We start from the raw sequence: 24,719 nt of genomic DNA on the forward strand, positions 1-24,719 counted from the left end.
ATATGGTTTTGATAACACAATTTTATGAATGATTCGTCACGTTACAGTTTGTCCTTGAAACTATACTCACTTGCCAATTGATTAGGTACACTAGTGAATGTATTCCAGTATATCAGTCCTGCAGTAAATCCTCTTTCATGGCTGGTATAATGTTCAGTTTATGTTGAAACAGTGTCAAAAAAAAAGTGGTAATTCAACTGTCTGATCATTTTTAAGGATGTAGTTTGTGATGCTGTTTAACTGTAACTGTTTGTGACACACAAAGCTTTTCTGTTATTTTTATAGGCTAAAATGGAGTTGTTAAAACAATAGAAAAGCGTGTCACTACAACCCAGTGCAATTCAAGGAACTGGCATCTGAGTTTACTAAGATCAAATAATAGATTCTAACCAGCAACATATTTTGGCTCCATCAGAAAATAATATTAATTCCTTCAGTCTTGATTCAGGCAATATGTTTGATTTGGCCACAGCATAAGTGGGCAGTGGCAGACAAACCTAGTAAGGCATTAATCAGGTTATTTATCCACAGCAGTGCACATATCCTCATGTGAAATACGACCCCCACACAAGACCGACGGAGGAACCTAATAAATGGATAATGCATCTAAATGCTCTTCTCATGTCGATTGCACAACAGTTTGTACTTTTGCTCAGGGTGAACGCATGTGAAAGCCTGTGTGTGAGGCTGCTTCCATTATTGATTATGTACTCAGCGTGTGCTCGACTTCAGCACAGCCAGTCAGACTAATACCCTAATAACAGAGGCAGGAGTACGGGGCATGACACAAAGGCCCTGCATCGAATGAGGAGCCACCCTCTCTCACCAAGCTCTGAATAATGAGTCTGGTATGGTAATATAGCTCTTTGCAATGTAATGAATGTGAAATATTCAACCGTGTGTTGGCTCTCTCCTTCCATATCTGCGCCACGTCCGTGTGCCCTCAACGTGTACAGCAGTGTAGAAGCACTGCGGTGTCGACACACATGAAACCAAATTTGTAGAGAGTAGTTTCCCAATGAGAAACTATTTATCAAAACTATTTATTATAAATAATTATTAATCCACAAGTATCCCATGTTCAAGTTAGGTTAATCCACGTACTGCCCATAGTTGACTAAGAAAAACATGTAAAAATAAAAGAAAATAACCGTTTTACATAGTAAATACAACACGTTCAAGCAACAGTATTAGCAAGACATGCTAGCTAGCTAGACTAGCATAATTCAGTTGGGTCAAGTCAACATATTACAACACCATATTACATTAAACATATAACATTTTATGAAACAACTGTTACAAAACAAGTACCTACAGATAATGCTGCGCATTTGAGTAGGAAACACAACGTTTGCCGTTAGCTTCACTGACTTGACAAAATGGCGGCCACAAATGTAAGTTAACCTGTAACTGCCACAGAGCCTTCCAGTAGGTGTTGCCATGGCAATAATTATAACAGTTGATCATTTTAAAACTGAGCTGTCCCCAAATACTAAACTCTGTATCTGGAGAAGTCAAAGTAACACGCTACATTATGACGTAGGACGTAGGGTGACTGTCATCATGTGACTCTCACTTATGAACCGGCGTGGCCTGCAGCAGCCTACAGCGTGTCATCTCCTACATACATTCACAGCGCTGTTGTCCTATACTTCCAGGTCCAGGTCATCCTATCCCACCTTTTTAATTATGCACACTAAGAAAGGACCCCCATCTGAGGTTTGAGTCCAGGTGATGCTGCTCCTTGGTCTAACGCTTTATTGGCTGCAGCAGGGTGAAGAGACACACACCACCGTCTGGACTTTCTACCTTATTTTATGCTTTTCTGTTGTTATTGTTTTTGAGACCTGTCTGCATTCATCCTGTTACACTACTGGTGGTCCCACAGCTTCAGGAGTCTGTCCGTAAGTACTGTCTTTGAATTATGACAACTGGAAGAAATTGCTCAAATTCGTTCATTCTGATATTTATTTGCTTATTTTTTTATATAAACTGATGACTTTAATTCATTTAGGCTTTATTCAACCCCAAACCCTTCACTGAGAGTCTCTTTCTGATTTGATGAATGTCCTGGCAAAGACATGCAGCAATAACAGTAAGATATAAACAGATGCAAGTAGTCTTTATTGAACCACGGTGTTGGTATGAGAGGAATAAATACATAGTCGTTGGTCAGTGCCAGGATATAAAACATGAGTTACAGGTGTAAAGACTAAGTATGTAAGTCTTTCTTAATTACAAGGATGCATTTTGCGAACATATGCAAAGCTACCACTGAAAAGACATTAGATTATTAGGCCGTGATGTTCTTTTAAATGAGATAAACGTTTGAACTGTCCGTACAGTATCAAGGCTATTGAATGGAGAAATAATCCTGTGAATCAGTAGGGTTACCTGAAGCAGGATATCATGTCTCTCCAAACTCCAACATGCTTTCTCCTACTCTCTGTGTGGCCTATGCTGCATTCACTGACCAGGCTCCAGTTTCACCACTTCTTGTTTTAGTTCCAAGTACTATGAGCCGCGGCTTGTGTCTTTACGTTAACTCTGCCTATGCGCCGTTAGGGGGTCTCCGTCTCTTAGCAGATTACTTTGGAGCTGGTCGCCGCTGAATCATCTGTGTCACATTTCTCCATCGGTGGGGTCTTTTTCTTCCTCCTCTTACCTTTTTTTTTTTATCTGTTCAGTTTTTGTCGTTGTTGTTTTCAGAAAGAGGAGCCACTGCAGCTTTGTAACACGAGGGATGAATGGGCAGAACCAACATGGAAAACAGCAAGGTGACCAGTCAGCTGTGTAGTGACTTAAATAAAGTTTCACCTCAGAGAAATTCGATCTAATTCATCTTTATTAATGGCAAGTTTGTCTCAAAGAGGCAGAGGCTGCAGCAGCAGCGGTTCCCAAACACGTAGAGGGAAATAAAGGTTGACTAAGCCTTTTTCAGAGCACTTGAAACGTTAACAAAAATATTAAACATTCTGCTTCAGTAATGACCTTTTTGGGGTAAAGGTGGGGGAACTGTCCCTGAAAGTGCCGCTCATCCCCGCTGCGTGTGTTTCCCCAGCAGCCAGTGAAGGAGGTGCTCCCCCTGCCTCGCCACCCCACCCCGCTTCCTGTGACCACCGCCTCTTCCTCACTGACCCCTGCTGTCTCTTCAAAAAGACACACAGCCGGCTCCATGCAGCACATACAGATGGCCTCGTCAGGTGACAGACACAAAGACCACATGTTAGCGTTTCATTATGGAAAATCACCTTTTAGGAATGTGAATGCAATTACATTGTGTACGCTATCTGTCTGCAGATGATTTGTATTGAAAGTGAACTAACTAAAAGCCACAGTACCATCACCTAAAATATGTGTTACGCACATGCAGCACACAGCAAACCAGTCTATAAAGGTCTTCTACTTGACCTTTCACCTTTGTCACGTTTGTTTGCAGTGGTGACATCCCTCAATCACCTGAGGCCTCCCGAGAGGGACCTCACGCCGATGTCTCAGATGAAGTCAATTAGGTCTCTGAGGCACGCTGGCTTCACTGCAGTCTTCACGGGGCCAACGGTGAGCTTGTTGCCATGGATTTCGACACAAACGTCTGTATGAAGCACAAAAACAGATACGTCTCATATTGCCTTTAGGTTATAATTCAAACTATGCAAAACAAAAACTAGATGTGTTGTGAATTTGTTTTACAGCAAATGTCAAAATTTTTCAGTCTAGCACTAAATATCTTTCAGTACGACACTGGAAGCTGACTAATTAATGCAATCCTACGTGTGACTCCAGGTGTCTTTTCATCTGTTTCCTAATGATTTTTTTTTAATTGAGAAAGCTGTAACGTTGCTGGTTGCATACAGTACAAACTCCTGAGAGTGTGATGTAACAATCATTGTTAAAACTATGTCTGGACAGCCGCTCTCCCTGCGTCTGCGTGGGTTCTCTCTGGGTTTTACGGCTTCCTCCCACCATCCAAAGACATACTCGTTAGGTTCATTGGTGATTCTAAATTGGCCGTAGGTGTGAGTGTGAATTGTTGTCTGTCTCTCTCGCCCAGTGACGGCTGTGATAGGCTCCAGCCCCCCCGCAACCCTCTAGAGGACAAGTGGTTACAGAAAACGAACGAACAAATGAACGTTCTCCCAAGGAATGCGTTAGCAAACAGACAATTTAGACTTCTGTTCGGGTTTTAGCCGGGTGGACATATGCTGAGAATCATTAAACTTCATGAGCAAATGCATTTTGTACAGAGAGGATAAGAAACGGCAAATTGTAAGTGAGAATCTGTCTGAGTGAAAGGTCCCTGATGGTGCTGTATTTTTAGCCTGCGCCATTTCTTATTCAGCCATTTTTCACCATTTCTTTCTTTTTTTTTTTTTGCCCCAGTGTTTTTTTTTTTTTTTTTTAGGTTTAAACAGAGAAACCGGGAACATAAACATCTTTTGAAATATGGATTTGTGAGGATTTAATTGCAACGATTCTATCTCAGCCAATGTGTCTCAGCTCAGTCGTGACGCTCTGCCTTCCATTATTGAACGATGACAGAAGCTTGACAGCGAGGAGGAGCTGGACGAGTTAGCGATCGTCGATGTGATCCTGGCTGACATCGACTCCCTGGTGCCCACTCACGATGAAGCGGGCCGGCCCATAGCGGAGTGGAAACGACAAGTGATGGTGCGGCAGCTGCAGGTCAGGTTGCAGGAGGAGGAGGAACAGAGGAGACAGGTGCTCTTCATTTGATCTGTTGTACTTGCAATGTAAAAGATCGTAAGACGCTTAACCGTACCTATCATAAAATCAACTATCGGGACTGTTTGATAAAACACCTCTTCCTCTAACAGGACATGGCTAATGGTTATACGACAGTGGATGGCTGGAAGTATTCCCAAGCCCACAACGCTGTCTTGGGACCTTTTGGTGAACTCCTCACAGAAGAAGACCTGGTGTACCTGCAGCAGCAGATAGAGTCTGTTTCAATGCAGAAACGCTGCCAGGCCTATGAGCTGGAGTTGACCAGGTTGACTGAGGAGCTAAGGGCAATTTTACCTGATCCCATTGTCAACATTTCCCTCAACAAAGAGGTCCTGCAACAGATGGACTCTGAGAAGAAAATGCAACTGACTTGGTGCAGTCGCGTCTCAGAGATTGTGAAGAGCATGTCTCTGCTGGTGGCCAGTCTGACACAAACCACAGAAAGAGAGGGCGAGAGGATGATGGCAGAAGAGATGATTGAGGGGATAAGAGACTCTCCAGGAGTGGATTTTGAACAGATATTCACACAACAGGCCCAAGAGACAGATCAAGCTCACGTAGAGACCTCAAGTGGATGTAGGATACCGCACATAGGGATGGCGTCTGCTTTTAGCCATCGCTTGGAGAGCAACAGTTTCAACAGAGCACAGAGGGAAAGGGTCAAAAGGGAGATCCAGCTGTCCGGGGTGTCGGTGAGAAACCTCCGATCCAACTTTGAAGGTCAGATCGGTAGCATTTATCCCTTTGCTGGGGTTGTACAAGGAGGACAGGTGCTAAAGAGCCAGGCAGTGGGTGGCGCTTCTGGAGGAAAGAACCACAATGACAACACAGGCCCCGTGTTTGAGGTCGACCAGTGTGATACTCCTAAGACACTTGTGCCTGTAATGGAGACTAGCAGCTTAAGAAAGGAGCGCATAGTGGTGTTATTCCTGAGCCACTGGAAGAAGTCTGCATATGCTATTTCAGTGAGAGCAGCGAGGCAGAGACAGGGAACGGTTGTGACAGAAGCACAGCCCAACCACAAAATCACCTCCATGTTTCAGTTCTGCCAACAACGAGGTGCTGTGGACAAAATACTAAACTCCTGGAGGAACAAACTCGAGCTCAAAGATGTGCAAAAGCCTTGTCTGTCCCCTTCTAACTTCTCCCAAGATCCATCCCCTCTGGTAACCTATTCCCCAGAGCAGTTCCTACCAGATGTGGACGGTATTACAGTGAGTCATGACAGCTTAACTCTTGACCTCTTTATGTTGGGTTACTTCCACATCTTAGAGCAGGAGCTGTCGCCCGAGGAGAGGAAGATGAGGCACCTCCTCTGCTTCGAAGTCTTCGACCACGTCGGCAGTTTTCCCTGGGAGAAGGTGCGGGACTTCCACAAGGCCGTTCTCCAGGAAATCCAGATGGGGAGGCGACAGTGGAGCGACGGCTTTGAGGACCTCAAAGTCCACTTCTTTGGTGAATCGCGACAATGCCACTGCCCGTCATCTTCCTCCTCTCCGCTGCTGCCAGATTCCAGACTAATTCCGAAGGTAATAGTTCAAAGTGTGGCTCCAGACGAGTGCGGCATTGACACAGACTTCTGCTGCTTTAACAACGAAGACATTTGCACATATATCGACCGCAGTTTTACTTTCTGGAAGGAGAAGGAGGCAGAGCTGTTTGATTTTGAACATTAAATGGGAAGTTTTTGCACAGAATGATGATGATGATGATGATGTAGCTGTTTTTGGCAAACTGAACGGAGCATAATAAAAGTCTGCCAAGAACACATTACTCATGTGCTATTATTGCAAACATTGCAAATGAAATGATAAATAGACTTGGTCAGTTTGCACAATCCTTCAAGATCCAGTCTGGCTCCCGCAAGCAAGTCAATAAGATTTTCATTCAAACTGCTCTAACAGCAGAGACACGGAAATCACTTTATGTAGTTTGATGACCACGGTTCAGATGGTGTGTTCTGGTTTTTATTTAGATTGTACATTATCTGTTAATATCATAACAAACTTTTGTCCAAGGTCTCGTTTCAGTGATCATGTGTTGACTTGAGGAAAAGTCAGGACTTCAGTCCTTCTGTTGCATCTACTTTGAACATTTGTATTTCCTGTGCCAATGCTGACATGACACATTTCAAGTGAGCTGGCAAAAGCTGAAAGTGATTGCTTTGAATATTGGTCAATATGCAGTAAAAGGTAATAATTATATAAAACAATCTGTACAATTGTGGCAGAAGAAGTAACAGATACTTCCAACAGTATCCAACAGTAAAGCACAACAAAGATAAATTACTTTTACAATAATTCAAAAGTAATTTAGAACTGAAGATGTGGAGTTACCTTTGTTTAGATCTAAAAATGTATTCACTTTATTATTAAAGCACAAACTCATTTTTTTTGGCACAGTAGAGGTTGGGCTAAATTGAACTAATGATGGACAGACTTGACTAGTTATTAAATAGTAAATAACACTGACGATCTTGTGACTATAATAACATTCAGCCTTAGGATCGGGCATCCAGGTGGATGCTACTCAGACATGTACCACCCACCTAGACCAGACCAGACGCCCCCAATGACACTCCTTGATGGCAGCAGCCATTACTGGCAGGATGCAGCCTGACGCACACACAAAAACGGTTTAGGAACCACTCAAAAAACATGAAAAACAGCCCAAGGTGTTGACCTGGCCTCCAAATTCACTAGATCCCAGAAAATCCCCACTATTAAGAACCTGCAATATATCAGTGCCTTTTCTTCTCAAATGTCAACAATCATTTAATCGCCTATTTTTCTGTCATTCGATCAGTTAATTGTTTCTTTCTTTATTATTTATCACTGTATTTACCTCGATGCAACACATTCGTGAAAATCCTAGCTGAGCTTCAGACCCAATAGAAAGGTGAGGGATTGAAATATAGGTGAGGTCGCGCAGGCGCAGAAGCTGCCTAAATTGACAGGAGGATGCTGAGCTGCATTCCCATCATTCAGTGAGGAGAGGAGGATCCCCCAGCGCACCCACAACAGGAGGAGACGCCGAGCGAGAAGAACATACAAAAATAATCCAAGTTGAGCCCTTTATCTGCCGCCATGTCAGCCGGAGGAGATTTGGGGAACCCCCTGAGGAAATTTAAACTCGTGTTTTTGGGAGAGCAGAGCGGTGAGTCGTGTGCTCGGGAGAGGTTTTTGGGTGATCCTTAATCGAACATGCGTATACGTTGAAGGCCATGCATGTAATCCGTGTTGATTTGGGAAGTTTAGAGTGAATCCGAGAGACGTACCGACTCTCCTTGGTAGATCCGACGCCCATATTTCTCCTGGCACAAAACGTAGCAGGAGGAAATTTGATTAACCGAAAAAGAAGAAAGAAAACCGCATATAAATGAAGGACTTTAATGATACGAAGCCGTGATCACTCAAATATGTAAATGACAATTGCAAGGATTGTTTAGTTGTCGCGAAATCGTCATGATTGCCCTCATACCGCTGCCTTATGAATTGGGATGTTTTGATGTGCTGCTGCAGTGACCGACAAAAACGCTCAGCCTTTCCCAGATAACGACCTTATTCCACTTCCGTCGCTTATATCTGAACCGAACCCTCTTTTATCCCATTATATGACAACGTTTAACATTTCTCCCACCTCTAGCATTTTTTCCCATTTATTCTTTATTTTTTTGGAGACGATAACAAACAGTCCCCCATGTGTCAGTTCGGGACACACCCTAGGCTGGCGATGTCTGTAGCATCTCCAAACCTCGCAGTCTCTGGATCGGTCTCATAAATTAATCAAATGAAATAATGAAATAGAATAAAAAACAACGGGCTTGACAGCGCCACGACATTATACTATATATTCAATAATCCACCTATTCGGGGTTGTGGTTGTGCTTTGATATGGTGGCACGAATGCAGGAGGAGCTGATCGATAATGGTTTAGCGCTGTAAAGCTGAATACGTGTTCAGACATCCAAAGTGGCAGCAGAAGAGCACCGATACGTTTGAAAAAATAAAAGAAAAATACGCATATTGATGGCTTCTATGGCAGTAGATTCACTGACGATTGTGTCTTACATTGTGATGCTTCAGTGTGTGCAGCATGTCTATGAGAGGGCTGCATGTCGACTAAAAGCCTCCAGTGTGCATGTGTGTGTGTGTGTGTGTGTGTGTGTGTTTGTGTGGCCTGTACTGCAATGTTGCTGTCCACGGTGCTGAATCGAGGCCTGGTGGGGCCACTGCCCATCGCTGGCTCCAGACCTACAGAGGACACTGCATGAGAGCAGGGGCCTTTTACATGGACAGGTCCCATGTGGATCTGATGTCAAAAACTGTGCTAAAGATGCTGATGCGAGGGATGTAAATAAAAATGGAGATCCCTGAGCTCACCTCGATCTTCTGAGAAGAAAGCTGTTAGATATCACAAACCTTCATGTGGTTTGTATTGGTCTGGTTAAGAGTAACACTCTTTTTTTTTTCTGGTCATTCTGATTGATTTTTGGGGCAACATATTGTTGATCCATGCATTTTTTTTCCCCCTAACCGTAGTCTTGCTCTGAGGAGAACAGAAAATAGATTAATCAAAGTTGTTGATTTTGTTTGTATATATATATATATATATATATATATATATATATATATATATATATATATATATATATATATATATATATATAACATATATTTAATTCGTAGAGGGAGGATATATTGTGGATGAATGCCACAAACACTAAGAAAAAAACCCAACAAAAATAGGAAAATACACAGATAAAAGACACAAACAATTATAAAATACTAATAAGTCATGGTTTATTATTTAGGTTAAGCAGATTAACTGAGCAACATTTGGTTAATAAAATGTTAATATGGGGGTTTGATTGACACATTACTCAACAATAAAACCACAGTTGGTTGCAGCCCTGAAAAAATAGAGCTTTAAACTCAATTTCTGTTGTTTTTTAAATTTTTTTATTATTGTTTTGTGTCATGTATTTCTTTTACATGGGTTCTGGCAGAGTTTAATTCTCTTACACATCTTTACAATGACATGTATTATTGATGGAAAACATTTATTTATTTATTGTCAGTTATTCAACCGAATTTGACACAATAATTTCATTAGAAATCAATATTGATTGATGATTTTGAGGTTTATTTATGACCTGAACTAATACTTAACTAAAAGGAAGCGTCTGTGTGCTCTGTTTCAGTGGGGAAAACGTCTCTCATCACTAGATTCATGTACGACAGCTTCGACAACACATATCAGGTGAGACTCGAATCAACGAACAAAACATGTTGATTTATTAAGAAGCATTGATTGATGACAGAGCTGGTCAATAACTGTGCACAGGAAGTGATGCCTCTTCTCCCACTTTTCTTTTGGTCAGATGTATAATTTATGTGGAATAAGTTTAGATCCACGGTGTGATTATACTGATGCAGATTAACAACTGCATCATTTGGTGAGAGCATTTTATTTTTGTTATTTTTTTTTTTTTTAAAAAAACTTCTAGAGCTACAATTCGTATGAGTAATTTCCTTTACTCTAAATATTATATGAAAGGTAACGTTAGTGGTATTTGTTTAAGGAAGAGAACATGAGGTTAATCTTCCCTTCGCTTTTCTACAAACTCAGATACATAATAAGTCAGAATGATTGAGACTTGAGGGCAGCACAAATGAAATTAGTGTTTCACAGTGATTCAATTTCTCTGCTTATTGCCTCCTTTATTCCTTAACAGCTTTTTTTTTCTATTTTGCTCTTATTTAACAACAGTGACTCTGCCGAGAACGGCAGATGGTGCATGGAGACATTTAAATGTTAATGTCTTGGTTTTACTGAGGATTTTTTTTTCCTCCATCTTTTGTTCTTTCTTCACCACAGGCCACCATTGGAATCGACTTCCTATCAAAGACAATGTACCTGGAAGACCGAACAGTAGGACATCTTGATTGCCTTTTAAAAGTGCCGTGTAGAAACACAAACATACATTGATGCGCTTGTACCAGTACGGTCTTTAGTCAGCGTCTTAAGTACGAAACGTCCCAGTTTCCACCCTGTTTTGACTAATCCTTGATTTGATTTGCTTATTAATTACTGCTCTCTTCATGCACTAACGTGATTATCCTAAGGTTATTTCTGCTGGTAATAGCTTTGGTGCATTGACTTTTCTAGCCCTAATAAGTCAAAGCTTTACCCGTGGATGATCTACTTTAGCAAGTATTAATACGATTTCTTTGTGAGGATATTATGCTCTGTCAGCCTGCACATGAGCTGATACTGGCTTATCCCCTTGGATGTGTACTTATAGCCGTTTAGCCTGTGTGGGGTTTGACTGTTAAATGCTGAAACAGCTGCTGCAGGTGTGTGTTTGTGTGTGTGTGTGCATGTGAAGGTAAGGCTGCAGCTCTGGGACACAGCTGGACAGGAGCGTTTCAGGAGCCTCATCCCAAGCTACATACGAGACTCTACAGTGGCTGTGGTCGTCTATGACATCACAAGTGAGCTGCAACCTGCTGACTACACGCAGATGCATATTTTGCAGTTATATGTGTATATGTAGTAATCAGTCTTCGTGCATTAAATACGGAAAATATCCAAGGAATAAGAATGATGGGGAGAATAAAATGAGTGTCCGGTCTCCACAGATGTGAATTCGTTCCAGCAAACCTGCAAATGGATCGATGATGTCAGGACAGAGAGAGGAAGTGACGTCATCATCATGCTAGTAGGCAACAAGACAGACCTGGAGGAGAAAAGGTGAACATGTTGACCCATAATCGTCTCTTAACATTCGGGCCGAAGCGGTCTTTGCCATGGAGATGTTTTATTAACCGAAACACGGCGCATCAGTATAGAATTAATTAGCCTGAGATGCTGAGTCTGGCTGGATTTTCCTGCAGGCAAATCACGATCGAGGAGGGAGAGCAGAGAGCCAAAGAGCTGAACGTTATGTTCATCGAGACCAGTGCCAAGACCGGCTGCAATGTCAAACAGGTGATCCCTGCAGTTTCACCATATTTCACAGCATTCTGGGCGTCACTTGATCTCTGAAACTCTGCCACTCTCTCAGAGGTGGCTGAGCCACCAGTGTGGATGAATAACATTTACATGAGTACATCAATATTTTGCTTACAGATAAATGCTGTGTTTAATGATACAATATGACCGTCTTACTTTGAAACAGGACATTCTTTCACATTAAAAACATTTTCAACACTTTTTGCAGTTTACAGTCAAGTGAGGGATCTCATGGTACAACATTTCAGGATTTAATCTCTTTTTACCTCATCTTCTTCTTCTTCTTTTGATCCACTACCTCTCCCTCCTCCTCTCACCTCCTCCTAGCTGTTTCGTCGAGTTGCAGCAGCCCTACCTGGAATGGAGAGCTTGGACGACGCGAATCCTGAAGGCAGTATCCTTTACAGACGCTGTGACTCATTGTGCCGAGAGCCAAACAGCCAAGAATTGTGCTGCTTATTTTAATCTCTTAGTGGTTGTTGGCGCTAGTACAAACAGACAGCTCAGCCTACTGTCTACCGATGCATCATCCATTAAACCTTTTAAGCTTAATAGGGACGATATGCGCAGGGCCAGGAAGACAGTGTGGATGCACCGTTGACAGTATATAAAGAGCTATGCACAGATACAGCACCACATAGTGGCTGTTTTGGGGAATGACGGCAGGAGAGGGCGTGTGATGGAGGATGGATATACATATATAAAAGAAGTTTGTCTTATTTTGTTGATAGGCTAAGTTAGCTACACCTGAATCTCTGACTGACCTCTAGGTGCTCGACTGTGTGGTACGGCATGTGATTTCATGGATTTTATGAAATGAATTTTCCTTAACTTGACAATTTCCAGTGATTGACATCAAGCTGGACAAACCGGCGGAGCCCACCGTGCCCGAGGGCGGGTGCTCATGTTAATGCAGAGCTGCATTTGGACAGCTCCCTTCACACCATAGGCTTGTTGTGTTGCTTACTACTGGTTAGCTTCCAGTTGACTTCTCTAATTGGATATAGGATCTGGGCCTTGTATCTGATTGGACAAATCAAATGTTACCTTTCAGTCTTGTTCAGTTGTAAAATATTGTATACTTTGTCAATATGTAAGTGACTGGAGGAGCAAAGGGAAGAAAAAAAAATGTTGCAATGAAAATGAGCAAAAAAAAAAATGTTTGGGGAAAAATGAAAAAGGGAGAAAAACGGGATAACCAACAGAGTTCTTTTCGCTGTTATGTTTTGTATTTTTTATATATAAAAAGGGAAAGCACCAAAAATGATGCCTAAACACGCAAGGAGTAATAGTGGGGGGTCAGCCATTTTTGTAGATGGCTGAACATGTCTGAATGTCTGCAGCACGCATGCACGCTGATCTGATCTGATCTTTGACCTTTGACCTGCCCTCCGGGGCCCTCGTGCACCGGAAGGAGGTCGACTATCTTAGAATGTTTTATAGCATCTCTCTATAGCATCTCATGACGAAACGTATCTCATTTGATATTCCCACAAGAGTCGACTTCCAGTAGGTTCACCTAACAGTAGCTGTGAAAATGTGGCACTCTATCTCTCTATGGGTTTAACTTTTATAGAACAAACTGTACTGTGGTTAAAAAATAAAAAAAATAAAAGAAGTAATAAAAAGACAACTTAACTATCACAACTCCCCATCCCTCCAAAATATCTCCTCCTTTTCCTTCTTTCCTCCTTCTGTCCCTCTCTCCTCCCAGTCTCCCCGTCCCTCCATCTCCCGGTAATACACATATAACAATCCACTGTAATGCACTGCACTGTATATAATAATGTAATATGTATGTTGTGGACGTCCCTCTGTAGAAGTGGTCCTTGTTCACCAGTATGAATAATGTAATAATGTTTAATGATTAATAAATTACAGATTAAAGGGCTTCACTCTCCTAACCATCAACATTTACCTGGTAGAGAAATGGTCCACTCCATTTAATTGTATCCTGTCTTTTTGCTAAAGAAGTATATAAATTACATTTAGAAGATTTTACTTGGATTTATTCATCAGAAATATTATATAAGTAAGACACTGTCAGAAAATAATTCATTTTAAATATATGTGACACTTAATAGTCAGGAATTTAAAACATTTATAAGCAAAAATAATAATGGCGTTGTTATGGTTTTATGCAGTGCTAGTTAGTTAGTTACCCATGGCCTGTAGATTTTTTTTAAACATTTTCTACAGTCACTACAGCTACAGCTGATAAAAATGTAGATGTTGTGTAGCCTACAACAAGGAGCATTGAACACAAACTGGAATATTATATATTATGTATGAATTACAACAGAAAGGCTAGCTAGTCAGTTCCTTCCTAACATTAGTCATTAACTCACTATTGCTAATGCTAGCTTGGCTTGTTATTAGGGAGAATTTTTATTTTGGCTAGCAAGTCTGATAGCAGACACATTAGGGAATAATTAGCAACATTCCTTCATTTTATCTTTACATAGTAAAGAAACAGGTACAGATTTAGCTACCGTATCGCTGTGGGCATGTTAGCTATTAGCTGTAAGCTAACGCTGGTCTGGAAGCCAGCCTGAAATTCTCCTTTCCTCAAACTTTTAGTGGGAGAATTTCAGTCTGGAATTGCTCTACCGGGAACAATCAAATCATTCTGTCTGGCTCTATGCCACGTTGGACACAAAAGCAACAGCAACATAGTCATACTCATATAAGCTAAGTGCTGCTGAGATGATTGTTTACAGCAAAATGGCTGACGTCGTAGGAAGCAAGGCATTCAGAGTCTGCTGTAAAAGATATTCACAGCGAAAAAAGTTGAACGTATGAGACGTTTGTCAAGAAGCTAATGTAACATAATTTGGTGCTCTGAATGGTTGTAGGACTAGGTCTATAGGACTATAGGACGACTGTGTAGAGGTATTTGTTTTTTCTGTACCTTGAAACAGGCCCAAAATATAATCCCAGTGACGTGGCACCAGCCTCACATTTTCACATTGAATTGAATCTGGCTATAAGCAAAACCTAAGATGACATTTAAATGACATAATGACACAGGCTGATGAAACGCAAATAGTTAAAGCTCAAGACAGCTGCTTCTCTGCAGTACAATGGCTCCAAATAATCCTGCAAATCAGAAAATAATCTGTTATTGAGCCTTTTTTGAGGGACAACACAGCCATCGATTAATCTATTTAATTGTTTAGCGTTTTCATGTCCTCCTGCCTATCGCACAGTCATAATTATCACATTAATACTGAGTTCGCTGCATTGAGTCAGAGTCTGAAAACCTGACAGGTGAGGGGAAGTTGAGTTGGAAAGAACCTTTTAAGAAGAAAACTGTCACTGTGACACACCAGGTCACTTGACTGAGCTCTCCTGATGTAAGAGGACAGGTATTCCCCTGGATGGAGACAGTTAGTGCGGTTAGTGGACAAATAAACTCCTCAGAGACCAGAGGTGAACGAGGGGGTGGACTCACAGGGGCGCAACCTGCACTGTAGAGCTTATGAAAGTCTTTTTAGTGACATATACATAAGCTTCAAGTTTTGCGACATATAAATAGAACGCAGAGACATAAGTTTATTTGGAAAATAGACATGAACTGTGTTGTTTCGAAAATATACCGTGTCTCTCATGAATCGATTCACCTGTTCAGTGTTTCCTTCCTTGAGAACGACAGGACACACCTCTTGAAAATATTTGATCAATGATCCTGGGCCCTTTCAGGTCACTCCATATCTCATTCACACTAAGAACAGATCATGTCCAAAGCAGAGGCGTTTAGAGACACAAACCTCCGCTCTCTGCTCAGAGAGGTGCGTACTGACATCGCTATGGCCGTGGATGATCCATTCCCTCTCATATATGGACTGGTGGACAAAAACGTCATCACTGAACAACTCCTGAAGGTAAGACTTAAAAAAAAAAACACTAGTTCTATTTTTATTTTGTTATGTCATTTTGTTCTACCTTAATTACAGCCACCGCAACGTTCTCCAAAGAGTACATAGCTTTAATTTAGATTTGTCACACAAGAACACATTGCCGATCACATATCTTGGACTAAATCATGGATTGCCTATTTTTAAATTCATAGGACACTTTGGAGAAGGAAGGTAGAGAGGGGATCCACAAGGCCATGTACTCCCTGGTGTCCTGGGTGCTGGAACAGAGCAGATCCACCGTCCAGGCCTTCTGGAGCAACATGTCTAAGGACTACAATCTGGACAGCTACCCCAAGCTACAGACACTGCTCTCTAACCTGCAGTCCAGTATGTGATGCTCAAATTCCACCAAAATCTTGGTTAACCTTGAATATGGCCACCTGCTTATACACTGAACTGTATCCATCTAGGGCTCAAGTCAAAAGAAATAATTCCTCTTTTTTGAGTTTCATTTTCAGCTAAGCAGTTTTAAGCCTTGTTTGCACCTGGTACACAGAATCAAAGCTGACAAACTGACTCATTCATGTCTTGTTATACATTATTGTGTGGTTTTTTTATTTTGCTGCTTCTGTTCCGTTTGACAGAAAGAGACGCTTCAGGTTCCAAGAGCGAAAGCAAATCCTCCGGCGGTCACAAAACTCCTCACGGCAAGAAGAGGAGCCATGGGGACAGAGGGACAAACTCTCACGATCACGGTTCACGGTACCATGCCAAGACGACCGATGGAGCAGGTCACCACCCAAAATGCGTCTGCTCTGTATCTGTCATCCAACAGGATTAAATTAGTCACTGCAGACCACTGTGTCACAGGATTATTTCATGAACGATTCACGCCATAAAAACTGTTCCTTTAGAGGGAAGACACAACATTTGCTTTGATATGTTTATATTGTGTTGTTCTGCTGTTTTGTTTCAGGGAGTAAAGTGAAGCTGTACAGGGTGAAGAGTGAAGATCCAAACACGCAGCCGCCATCTGCAAACGGTGACCACGTTTAAACAGCAATTAAAGCGCAAACAATATTTTCAGACTACACACTACTGATCAAAATTATGTTGCAGGTGTGCAGGTTGTGTCCTCCTCAGTCCAGAGAATGTTCCCCCTTTCGTCTTCGTCCTCGGCTTCCTCCTCCGCGGAGCCACCAGTCAGTCAAGAAGCCAGAGAAAATACACATTTCAAGCATGAGTACAGCTCAGATGGTAAACAGACTTCAAAAAGCAGCATACTTCATTTTCCTCTTGTAAATTTGAATCAGTCCTTAAATGTGCAAAAAAATGTTTTATTTTATTCATTTATTTTTGCTTAAAATAGTTTCTTTAAAAGTTGTCTTTCATCAGGGTCCTCCAGGAAGTCCATTAAAGATGGCGTAGAGGTTTACACTTGTGCTCCATCAGAGGAGTCTAATGCAGTGAAGCCTGCTTGTGCTAAGACAACATTTCACCACCAGGGGGAGACAACCACAAGCATGACAGCAAACGTAACCGCAACTCTTAAACACCCTAACCTAACCATGGTCACTTGACCTTTGTATAAAGTTTGCCTTATACTCTATGTGTCTCCGTGTGTACAGATTCACTATAACGACGATGAGTGTACGGTGTGTAGGGACGGGGGGGAACTGATCTGTTGTGATGGATGTCCACGGGCTTTTCATCTGGGCTGCCTCGACCCTCCGCTCACATCCATACCGAGGTGAAGAAAAAAAAAGAAGAAGAGAGATTTAAATTGATCTCAGTGTAACTGATCAGTGTTTCAGCGTGTGTACTTGTTATTCAGCTCCTGCTCTGAAAAAGGAGGTTTGTATTCTTTGTGTTAATCTGCAGTGGCTCTTGGCAGTGTGAGTGGTGCTGTGGACACAGAGTGAAAAGAGAGAAAGCTCAAGTGCCTCTACAAGTAAGCTGCTGAAGTTTACACACACACACACACACACATTGGGGGGAAAAAAAACAAAACATCTGCTTGTTTTTATGTGAGAATTTCTCCAAACCATAATCAATCATTATTAGATTCTAATGACAGTTGTGATTATGGTCAATGATTTATGACCAAGGTTGTGCCGCTTGTAAAGAAAGTTTCATATTTTGTAAATTGCTCATGTCTAAACGGGGACCGAAGCCAAGTGTGTTCATGCAGTTCACATCCCACATCACTGGTCTAATTTGAGCGCCTGGCTTTGCTTTCATTTTTACATTTTGAAATGTTGATGATATTCTAAACACTTGGTTTCAGGCGCTCTCCGCTCAGCCTCAGCAAGAAAATGCAAGTTCTAGTAACTCCATCACGGACGTCTCGTTCTTCTCCTCCTCCCTCACAAGTGTCGCGGCGTCTATGAATGTGACCAGTGGCAGAAACCAGGTGAAATTAATTCCGTTGTCTCGTTCTTCTTGTTCCCCACTTTCCTTTGTTACTGTATATCTTGCTTCTACGTTTGCTAGATGTATAAATCTGTGTCATCAGTGCTCAGGCGGAGAGTTGGTCCTTCTGAGGGAGGTGTGCGGCGTTTGTCACCTCGGAGGAGGAGACCTGACTCACTGCCTTCAGTGTCTGGAGCGTTTCCACGTGCAGTGCCACTTCTCCAAGTAAGACGAGCACCCGCTCCCTGTTTTACATTCACGGTGAAGCATTTGTAGGAGACGATGTACTGTGTATATTTTACAAAAAGCTTGTCATTGTGAAAAGCACAATAGGAACTCGCTGCTTGTATTAGAATTGATCAACAGAGTGCATTAAGGGCGCTGCTGACAGTGATCATTATCTAGCTAATGGCTAATGGCTTATAAATGCACCCCGGCAGCAGGGTGTATGGTGTAATGTATTAAAGTGGCAATCAATGGTTTTTACAAAAGGATACCTGAGATCCAAACGAAAGCTGAGTCCATGTCCATTTTTTTTTTTTTTTTTTGCACAAAATAAAGATGTACCCTTTAATTTTTAACTGAATGTTAATAATAAAAATCCACGATGTTGAGCAAGAGCCATGTAATTCAACAAAGTGTTTCCTATAAAAAAAAAAAAGAAGAACAATTTCTCTGGAATCTTTCCGGACGTCGTAAATTACATATGCATTGACCGTGAATACACGGCACAGAAAACAAACTGACTCACTCAAAATGTTTGCGTGTTTCAAAGAGGGAGGTCCATCTGCCTGTCCTGCTCAAGGCCGTGGGCCGGCTCCGCAGAGAAGGAGGCTGAATCCAGAGGTTTACAGGTGTGTCTTCACGTAATTCAGAGAACGTTACAGTAAAAAAACAAACCTTCATGATCTAAATATGTCAGAGTGCAATCTGTGTGATGTCTGCTGTGTGTGTTCAGCTCCCACCGGTGCCCCAGAACTCGATCAGGCATGATCAGAGCGCCCCCGTATCTGAGCCCGTCCTCCACAAAGACGAACTGGACTCCTTCCTGGGATGTGATGTGAGTGGGGCTTCGTGACATGTCCGTGCCTCAGATGTAGACGCGATATGAATGCGTAAAGACACAATATGGCTGCTCCCCTTATCACACCGACTGGAAATGAGCTGGCAATGTTAAACAGTCAGCTTCGAGGACACAACAATAAGCGAAGGGGAGCGCGGATGTGTCATGGTGAAATATGCGTTGTGTCTTTGCTGTGCTGGAGATTTATTCTGATTTCGAGCGGATTGATTGATTAACTTGGGGGTTTCTGGGACCTTAAAGGATTCTCACTTTAATCTCCATAAACATATCATTACACTTATTGCTAGGGTTATAAATCCACGTGAATGTTTTCAATAATGTCTCACACATGGTTTTCCAGTGTGCGTTAACCAGGACTTTCGTGTTTTGTGCGTAGCTGTTTATCCTGTTGCGTTTTTCTGCTCTTTCCATCACGGCAGCAGAGCTCCATCGACGGCATCTTGCAGTGGACTTTCCACAACATTTCTCGGCCTCTTCCAGACTCTCTGGGATACTACCAGTGACCAGCAAAAGCAATACTGTAAATAAACACCAATGGAATTAATACCAGTTGAACGAACTCATTAAACAAACCGAATGAATTCACGGAGCAGAGTAACGATTGTTCTTGAAATAAACGTGATTGGACGTGTCATTGCATTGCATGGCTGGATTAACTTTTAAATATATGCACTCGGGCCCCTGTCGACTAGTTCATCTGCCAACCTTTGTACCATGTGTATGTACCCAGTAATTGAGGGCAGTGCAACTATGCAGCAAAGATTTTACCAAACAAAACATTATTTTGAAATTGTGCTCCATGAACTGTAGCTGTAAACCATAGCTCTAACTAGATTTGGGTTTTAGCAGTACCTTTTTTTGTTGTCTGCCCTTATTTTAACCCCATATAAAAGATTTCCTGTGCAGCATTGCAACATATTTGAAGAGGACCAACTCTCTCAGGGTCAGCATTGACGTGGGAGCGCTGGCAGGGGGCCATGGACATCTCTACTCTGGCCAGACTTACCTAAAAAGCAGAAATGCAGAAAGGCTTTCATTTAACTTTATCATCCCTCCACCACTGGGCTCCAGAAAACTTTGGTGATGTCACGCTTCGGCGGTTTACGTGTTTATACGTCGAGGAATATTTTCTGTCAGTGTCTCCAGAGACAAGGCAATGCTAAATTACAACGGCCTGTGAACGCACACATGAACAGCGGTCAAGAGGCAACGCTAACTTCCATGCACATGTGCTCATCCTCCTCCTTGCATTTGGATCTGGAGAAGAATTCTAACATTTCACCAGATGGTTTCAATACAATGAGGCATGCACGCTGAGAAATGCCTCCGTTTAACAGGAATTCCTTGAGGACTATATCACTTAGATGAGGAATGTTGTTTTTGTCATGCGATTCATGAATGTTAGCATGACTGCCAGAGGGATGGAGCTCGGCCAGGCGGCGCGCGGATTCTTCTCCCCTCGGTATTCGGTTGCCATGGCTCCCGGCTTCTACAGGCCCAAAACAGAGGATGAGAAACATGCTCTTTGCAGCGTGTGTGTGCACACACAGCTCTGTTTATTTATCAGTCCACTTTCTAAATGGCTCATGAAACATCCTGCATACTTGAGGGCTCTGCGTCCTTGAAGGGAAGGAGAGAGGAAGAATATTTCACACAAAGACACAAACAAATCTGACACGAATTAGCCCCAAAGTGTGTGTAAATAGTAGAAAATTGTCCTACTTGGAATTGTGTCGTAACTGTAGTCGTAAATGATGCTCTCGTTTTCCAGTTCGCATCAGCCGAATATTTGGCATAGAAACCACCAGTAGGTGGCTCCCGTCTGAGACAGATGCAGAACACTCGAGATTTCACTGGACCGCGATTCTCAAGAAACCGTCGCAATATGATAAGAAGAAGAAGAATTTCCTCCTGTAAAATAACGTTTGCGCTTGTAGCAAAGAGTGAATTGCCCCGATTTTATCAGAACAAAAGTCGGCTCCACATACAAGGACATAACGCAATTTTGTGTCCACTAAATTTGTTACACAGCTGTAACTACTACTCAACTGGGTTATCGAACTTTTATACACAAATGTGTAATCAGTTTATACAACACGATACAGAATGAGATTAGTGACCCCATTCTCCGCACATTGCGTTGCTAAACGTTGTGTACTTTATGTAGAAGCCAAATTATACTTGTGAGGCCCATTGCAGACATTCCCACATTCTTTTAATGTTAATTTACTTGCGTCAACTCTCATCTTTGACCCGACCCTTCGTCTGATACCATGGAGAAGTGGGAGCAGTATTTAACACAAACATTTGGTGAGTACTGATACAGTGTATGTCCTAAATGTTGTCGGCCTGATTCACAAGTGTTGCATCACACTCCAAAAGTCTTTCTTATTTCCTGCCACACTACATTCTTAAATGTTGTCTAATGAGACAGGTCACAGAGGTTGTCAGGGGTATGAGTAGCATGCTGCTTAACGTTTGAGTCACGGCTTTATTTTGTCTGTAACTAACAGATTTTTTTGTGTGTTGTAATATGTAGAGAAAATGAGGAAATAAACAATTGAACATTAGTTTACATTCACTGACCTGTAAAATTGTCACTGAGCAAAACAAGCAAAAATAAACATATTCTTAAGTGGGAGAGGCCGAGTGTTTGTCAGATGACAGTCTTCATATTTGGGAAGTGAGTGGGCAGCTGTGGACCTAAGCAGTAGCAGTAAAGACTCATATCTGCCCTCAGCTTTCTGTTGGAGTCGGTGTGAATTCGCAAGGTTAAATTCCTCAGACACACATCCTGTTACAAGTCTGTTGGTCACAGGCCGGGAAATTCTTTGTAAAAATATGATAGGTGAAATTCCCACGCTTTGGGCATCCTCTTAGCCTCATTTTTTTTTTTGGCACTTTAAAAGTCTGTGGGCAGCCTTCCAGCGTGTGTTCCTGCTGGACCACCGCTGGTCTGCTCTAAAGAGTTGAGGTCTGCACAACTTCCAGTCAAGACCCTTCGCTCTTTGTTCGTGCTATTGTTGTGGGCCGGAAATTGCCTACGAGGCGCCCTGCACAGTCTTGGCATGAAACCTCAGAGCAGACAGAGTTACTACTTTGAACCACTGAGCGACAACAGAACGTGTGATTTTGTGAAATTACCATTTTGGCCTAAATAGTAACATTTCAGTTATACATTATATATCAAACTTTGAGTTGTTTTTAGTAACATGTTCTGAATATTTGCACATATCTAGTTCATCCTGGCCTCTTGGACTGTGTACTCATTTTACTTATCTATTGATAAGTGCAGACCTCACTACAGGCATTATGTTTACGAGTGCATGAGCACATTGACCTTAATTCATATTGATTGTTCGAGCCCCTGTTGTGTCCCATCATTACCCACCATGTTATAATGATGGATATGATGTTTTTGTCATAATAATATTTGAATAATGAAGCAACTTCATTTTATTGCACCATAAAACTATAAATAACTGAGGAGTGACGCCTTGGGGAGAGGAAGCTACAATAAAATAATGTTATGTGTTGTGTGTTTTGAGACTTGATGAGCTCTTAAAAGGTGATCCCATTTTTATTTGTGGTCAGGGGATTTTAAGGCTAGAGTGAGGGACTTTTACGCACAAACGAATGTTACTTTCAAGTCTCTGAAAGTGAGTTGACACGATTAGGTAAGAACGTCTGTAACTCTCAGTATACCAGAGTCTTAAAGTCGTCGATAGCGACGCATTTCACATCGACCGCAGATGATTGTTTGCTGGAGCTGAAGACTTGAGCAACAATAGCAACCGACACGGAGGAGACTGGAAAAACTAGCAGTGTCGAAAAGATTACTTTCAAATGTGAATAAGCTTTGAAAAATTCATGACCTCTTAGGAAAATCGTGGGTCATCCTTGGTGTGGTTTCTCCAGGTTGTGTAGGTCTCCCTTCTGTTCTCCAAAACAGTTGTGACTCATCAGAGAATGGACGTGGGTCTTCTGAGAGTGTCCTGTGGTGACTGGAAACACAATGTTGGTATTGGCGACTTTTGGGTCCTATGGGTTGAGGGGAGGGGCCTCTGTGGATCATCAGTTTGGGATCTAGTGAATTTGGAGACCTTGTGATGTTCTTCATTGATTATTACTATGGGGTGGGGGGTCTGGTCTGGTCTAGGTGGGTGCTACATGTCTAAGTAACATCCATACAAATACCAGGTCCAAAAGTTTCCCAGCAGGAACACTGACTTGTCAAAAGATGCCCATCAAGTTGTTACTCACGTCACCTGTCACTGGTCATACTGCTGTAATAATATAATATAATATAATATAATATAATATAATATAATATAATATAATATCCTCACAATGCTACTCAAACATCGGTAACTTGGTTTTAAGTGCATCAATTTCACTTGTTACACTTTCATCACGTAAACCATTTATCAGAATTTGCACTTTTAAGAGTTTATATATATTTTTTAAAGTGGTACACGTTATGATTTTTAAACAGACACTGAGGTGTGGAATAGGACAAAGTATTTTAATTTCATACCATTCTAAACCTTTCCTTTAAATCTTTGCCATATTAAATGTTGTATATTTACATTGATCTAATGATCTCTAGTTGTCACTGCAGATTGAGATAATGCACTGTTACTGATTTAACTGACTAACAGTATTAAAATACCTCTGCCTCAACCATCTGACAAGATTAAACCTTTTTGCAATAGTTTCATTATCAAGGTTGTAGTTCAACACAGTGATGACATGCAGCCTCAGGAGGCCTGACATTACAAACATCAAATGTACTTACGTTGGCTCAGAAAAAAATATTGTTTTTTCTTTTCCTGAACCCTCTGTTTCTCTGTTTGATTTAGCGTCAAGGTGCCAACATTCCTGTGTTACATAAGAGTGGTCTGAAGTCAATAAAGTCTGAGACCTTATTTGTGTTTCTGATCTCGCTGAAGTAGATCAGAACATACTGTTAGCTGAGGGAAAAGACACACACACACACACACACACACACACACACACACACACACACACACACACTGACACACACACACTGACACACACACACACACACACACACACACACACTGACACACGCACACACACACACACACACACTGACACACACTACCACCAACACAGCTGTGTCACATGCCTTTCCCATTCTGCCAAAGTACATTTCTCTCTTCTCTCTCCTGACATGAAATAAGTAAAAAGTCAAGGTCACGCTTCCTTCCTGGTTTGAGTGATGCTCAAGCTGTAACCTGATACGGGGCGTAAGCCTAAAACAATGGTTGCTTTTCTCATATATATATATATATATATATATATATATATATATATATATATATATATATATATATATATTGTCAATAAATCAATGCCCTTTCTTTCTCACCATGCAGCAGAGAACTGACATGCTGGGAAACCACAACACAACAAGATTAAACTGACAAGACAACCGGCTCCTTGGGATCCAGCTATTTGTCTAGACATCTCGCTAATTTGAAGCGGTTCACAGCAATTTATTAAAGCTCGTGAAGTCACTGTCTGTGGTCGCATCCCGTCTCCGTCTCTCTTGTTCTGTTTGGAGTAGTACGGTC

At 41.7% G+C, this 24,719-nt stretch overlaps 3 protein-coding genes across 4 annotated transcripts; all 3 read left to right on the forward strand.

Moving 5' to 3' along the window:
- Positions 1 to 1,388: 1,388 nt before the first annotated feature.
- On the forward strand, positions 1,389 to 6,512 carry espnlb (espin like b). Its single transcript, XM_047589410.1, has 6 exons — positions 1,389 to 1,904; positions 2,710 to 2,777; positions 3,062 to 3,203; positions 3,440 to 3,558; positions 4,540 to 4,719; positions 4,836 to 6,512. The coding sequence occupies exons 2-6, from the start codon at positions 2,748 to 2,750 to the stop codon at positions 6,420 to 6,422; spliced, it is 2,058 nt and encodes a 685-aa protein (XP_047445366.1). The 5' UTR covers positions 1,389 to 1,904; positions 2,710 to 2,747; the 3' UTR covers positions 6,423 to 6,512.
- A 1,192-nt stretch (positions 6,513 to 7,704) lies between these two features.
- On the forward strand, positions 7,705 to 13,654 carry rab6bb (RAB6B, member RAS oncogene family b). Its single transcript, XM_047590418.1, has 8 exons — positions 7,705 to 7,902; positions 9,950 to 10,008; positions 10,627 to 10,680; positions 11,138 to 11,243; positions 11,391 to 11,502; positions 11,646 to 11,739; positions 12,091 to 12,157; positions 12,610 to 13,654. Exons 1-8 carry the CDS (start codon positions 7,833 to 7,835, stop codon positions 12,672 to 12,674), a joined length of 627 nt encoding a protein of 208 aa, XP_047446374.1. The 5' UTR covers positions 7,705 to 7,832; the 3' UTR covers positions 12,675 to 13,654.
- A 1,833-nt stretch (positions 13,655 to 15,487) lies between these two features.
- aire (autoimmune regulator) lies at positions 15,488 to 21,753 on the forward strand. 2 transcript variants are annotated; one of them, XM_047589769.1, is made up of 13 exons: positions 15,488 to 15,647; positions 15,836 to 16,010; positions 16,268 to 16,414; positions 16,600 to 16,665; positions 16,743 to 16,880; positions 17,019 to 17,158; positions 17,252 to 17,373; positions 17,505 to 17,574; positions 17,911 to 18,036; positions 18,139 to 18,260; positions 18,811 to 18,889; positions 18,994 to 19,095; positions 19,539 to 21,753. In XM_047589769.1, exons 1-13 carry the CDS (start codon positions 15,501 to 15,503, stop codon positions 19,620 to 19,622), a joined length of 1,518 nt encoding a protein of 505 aa, XP_047445725.1. In that variant the 5' UTR covers positions 15,488 to 15,500; the 3' UTR covers positions 19,623 to 21,753. The 2 variants fall into 2 exon arrangements, with proteins under 2 accessions (XP_047445725.1, XP_047445726.1); XM_047589770.1 differs by having other exon boundaries at positions 19,542 to 21,753.
- The last annotated feature ends 2,966 nt before the right edge of the window (positions 21,754 to 24,719 follow it).

Source organism: Mugil cephalus, chromosome 7, assembly GCF_022458985.1.
Source record: "Mugil cephalus isolate CIBA_MC_2020 chromosome 7, CIBA_Mcephalus_1.1, whole genome shotgun sequence".
Taxonomy (NCBI): Eukaryota; Metazoa; Chordata; class Actinopteri; order Mugiliformes; family Mugilidae; genus Mugil; species Mugil cephalus.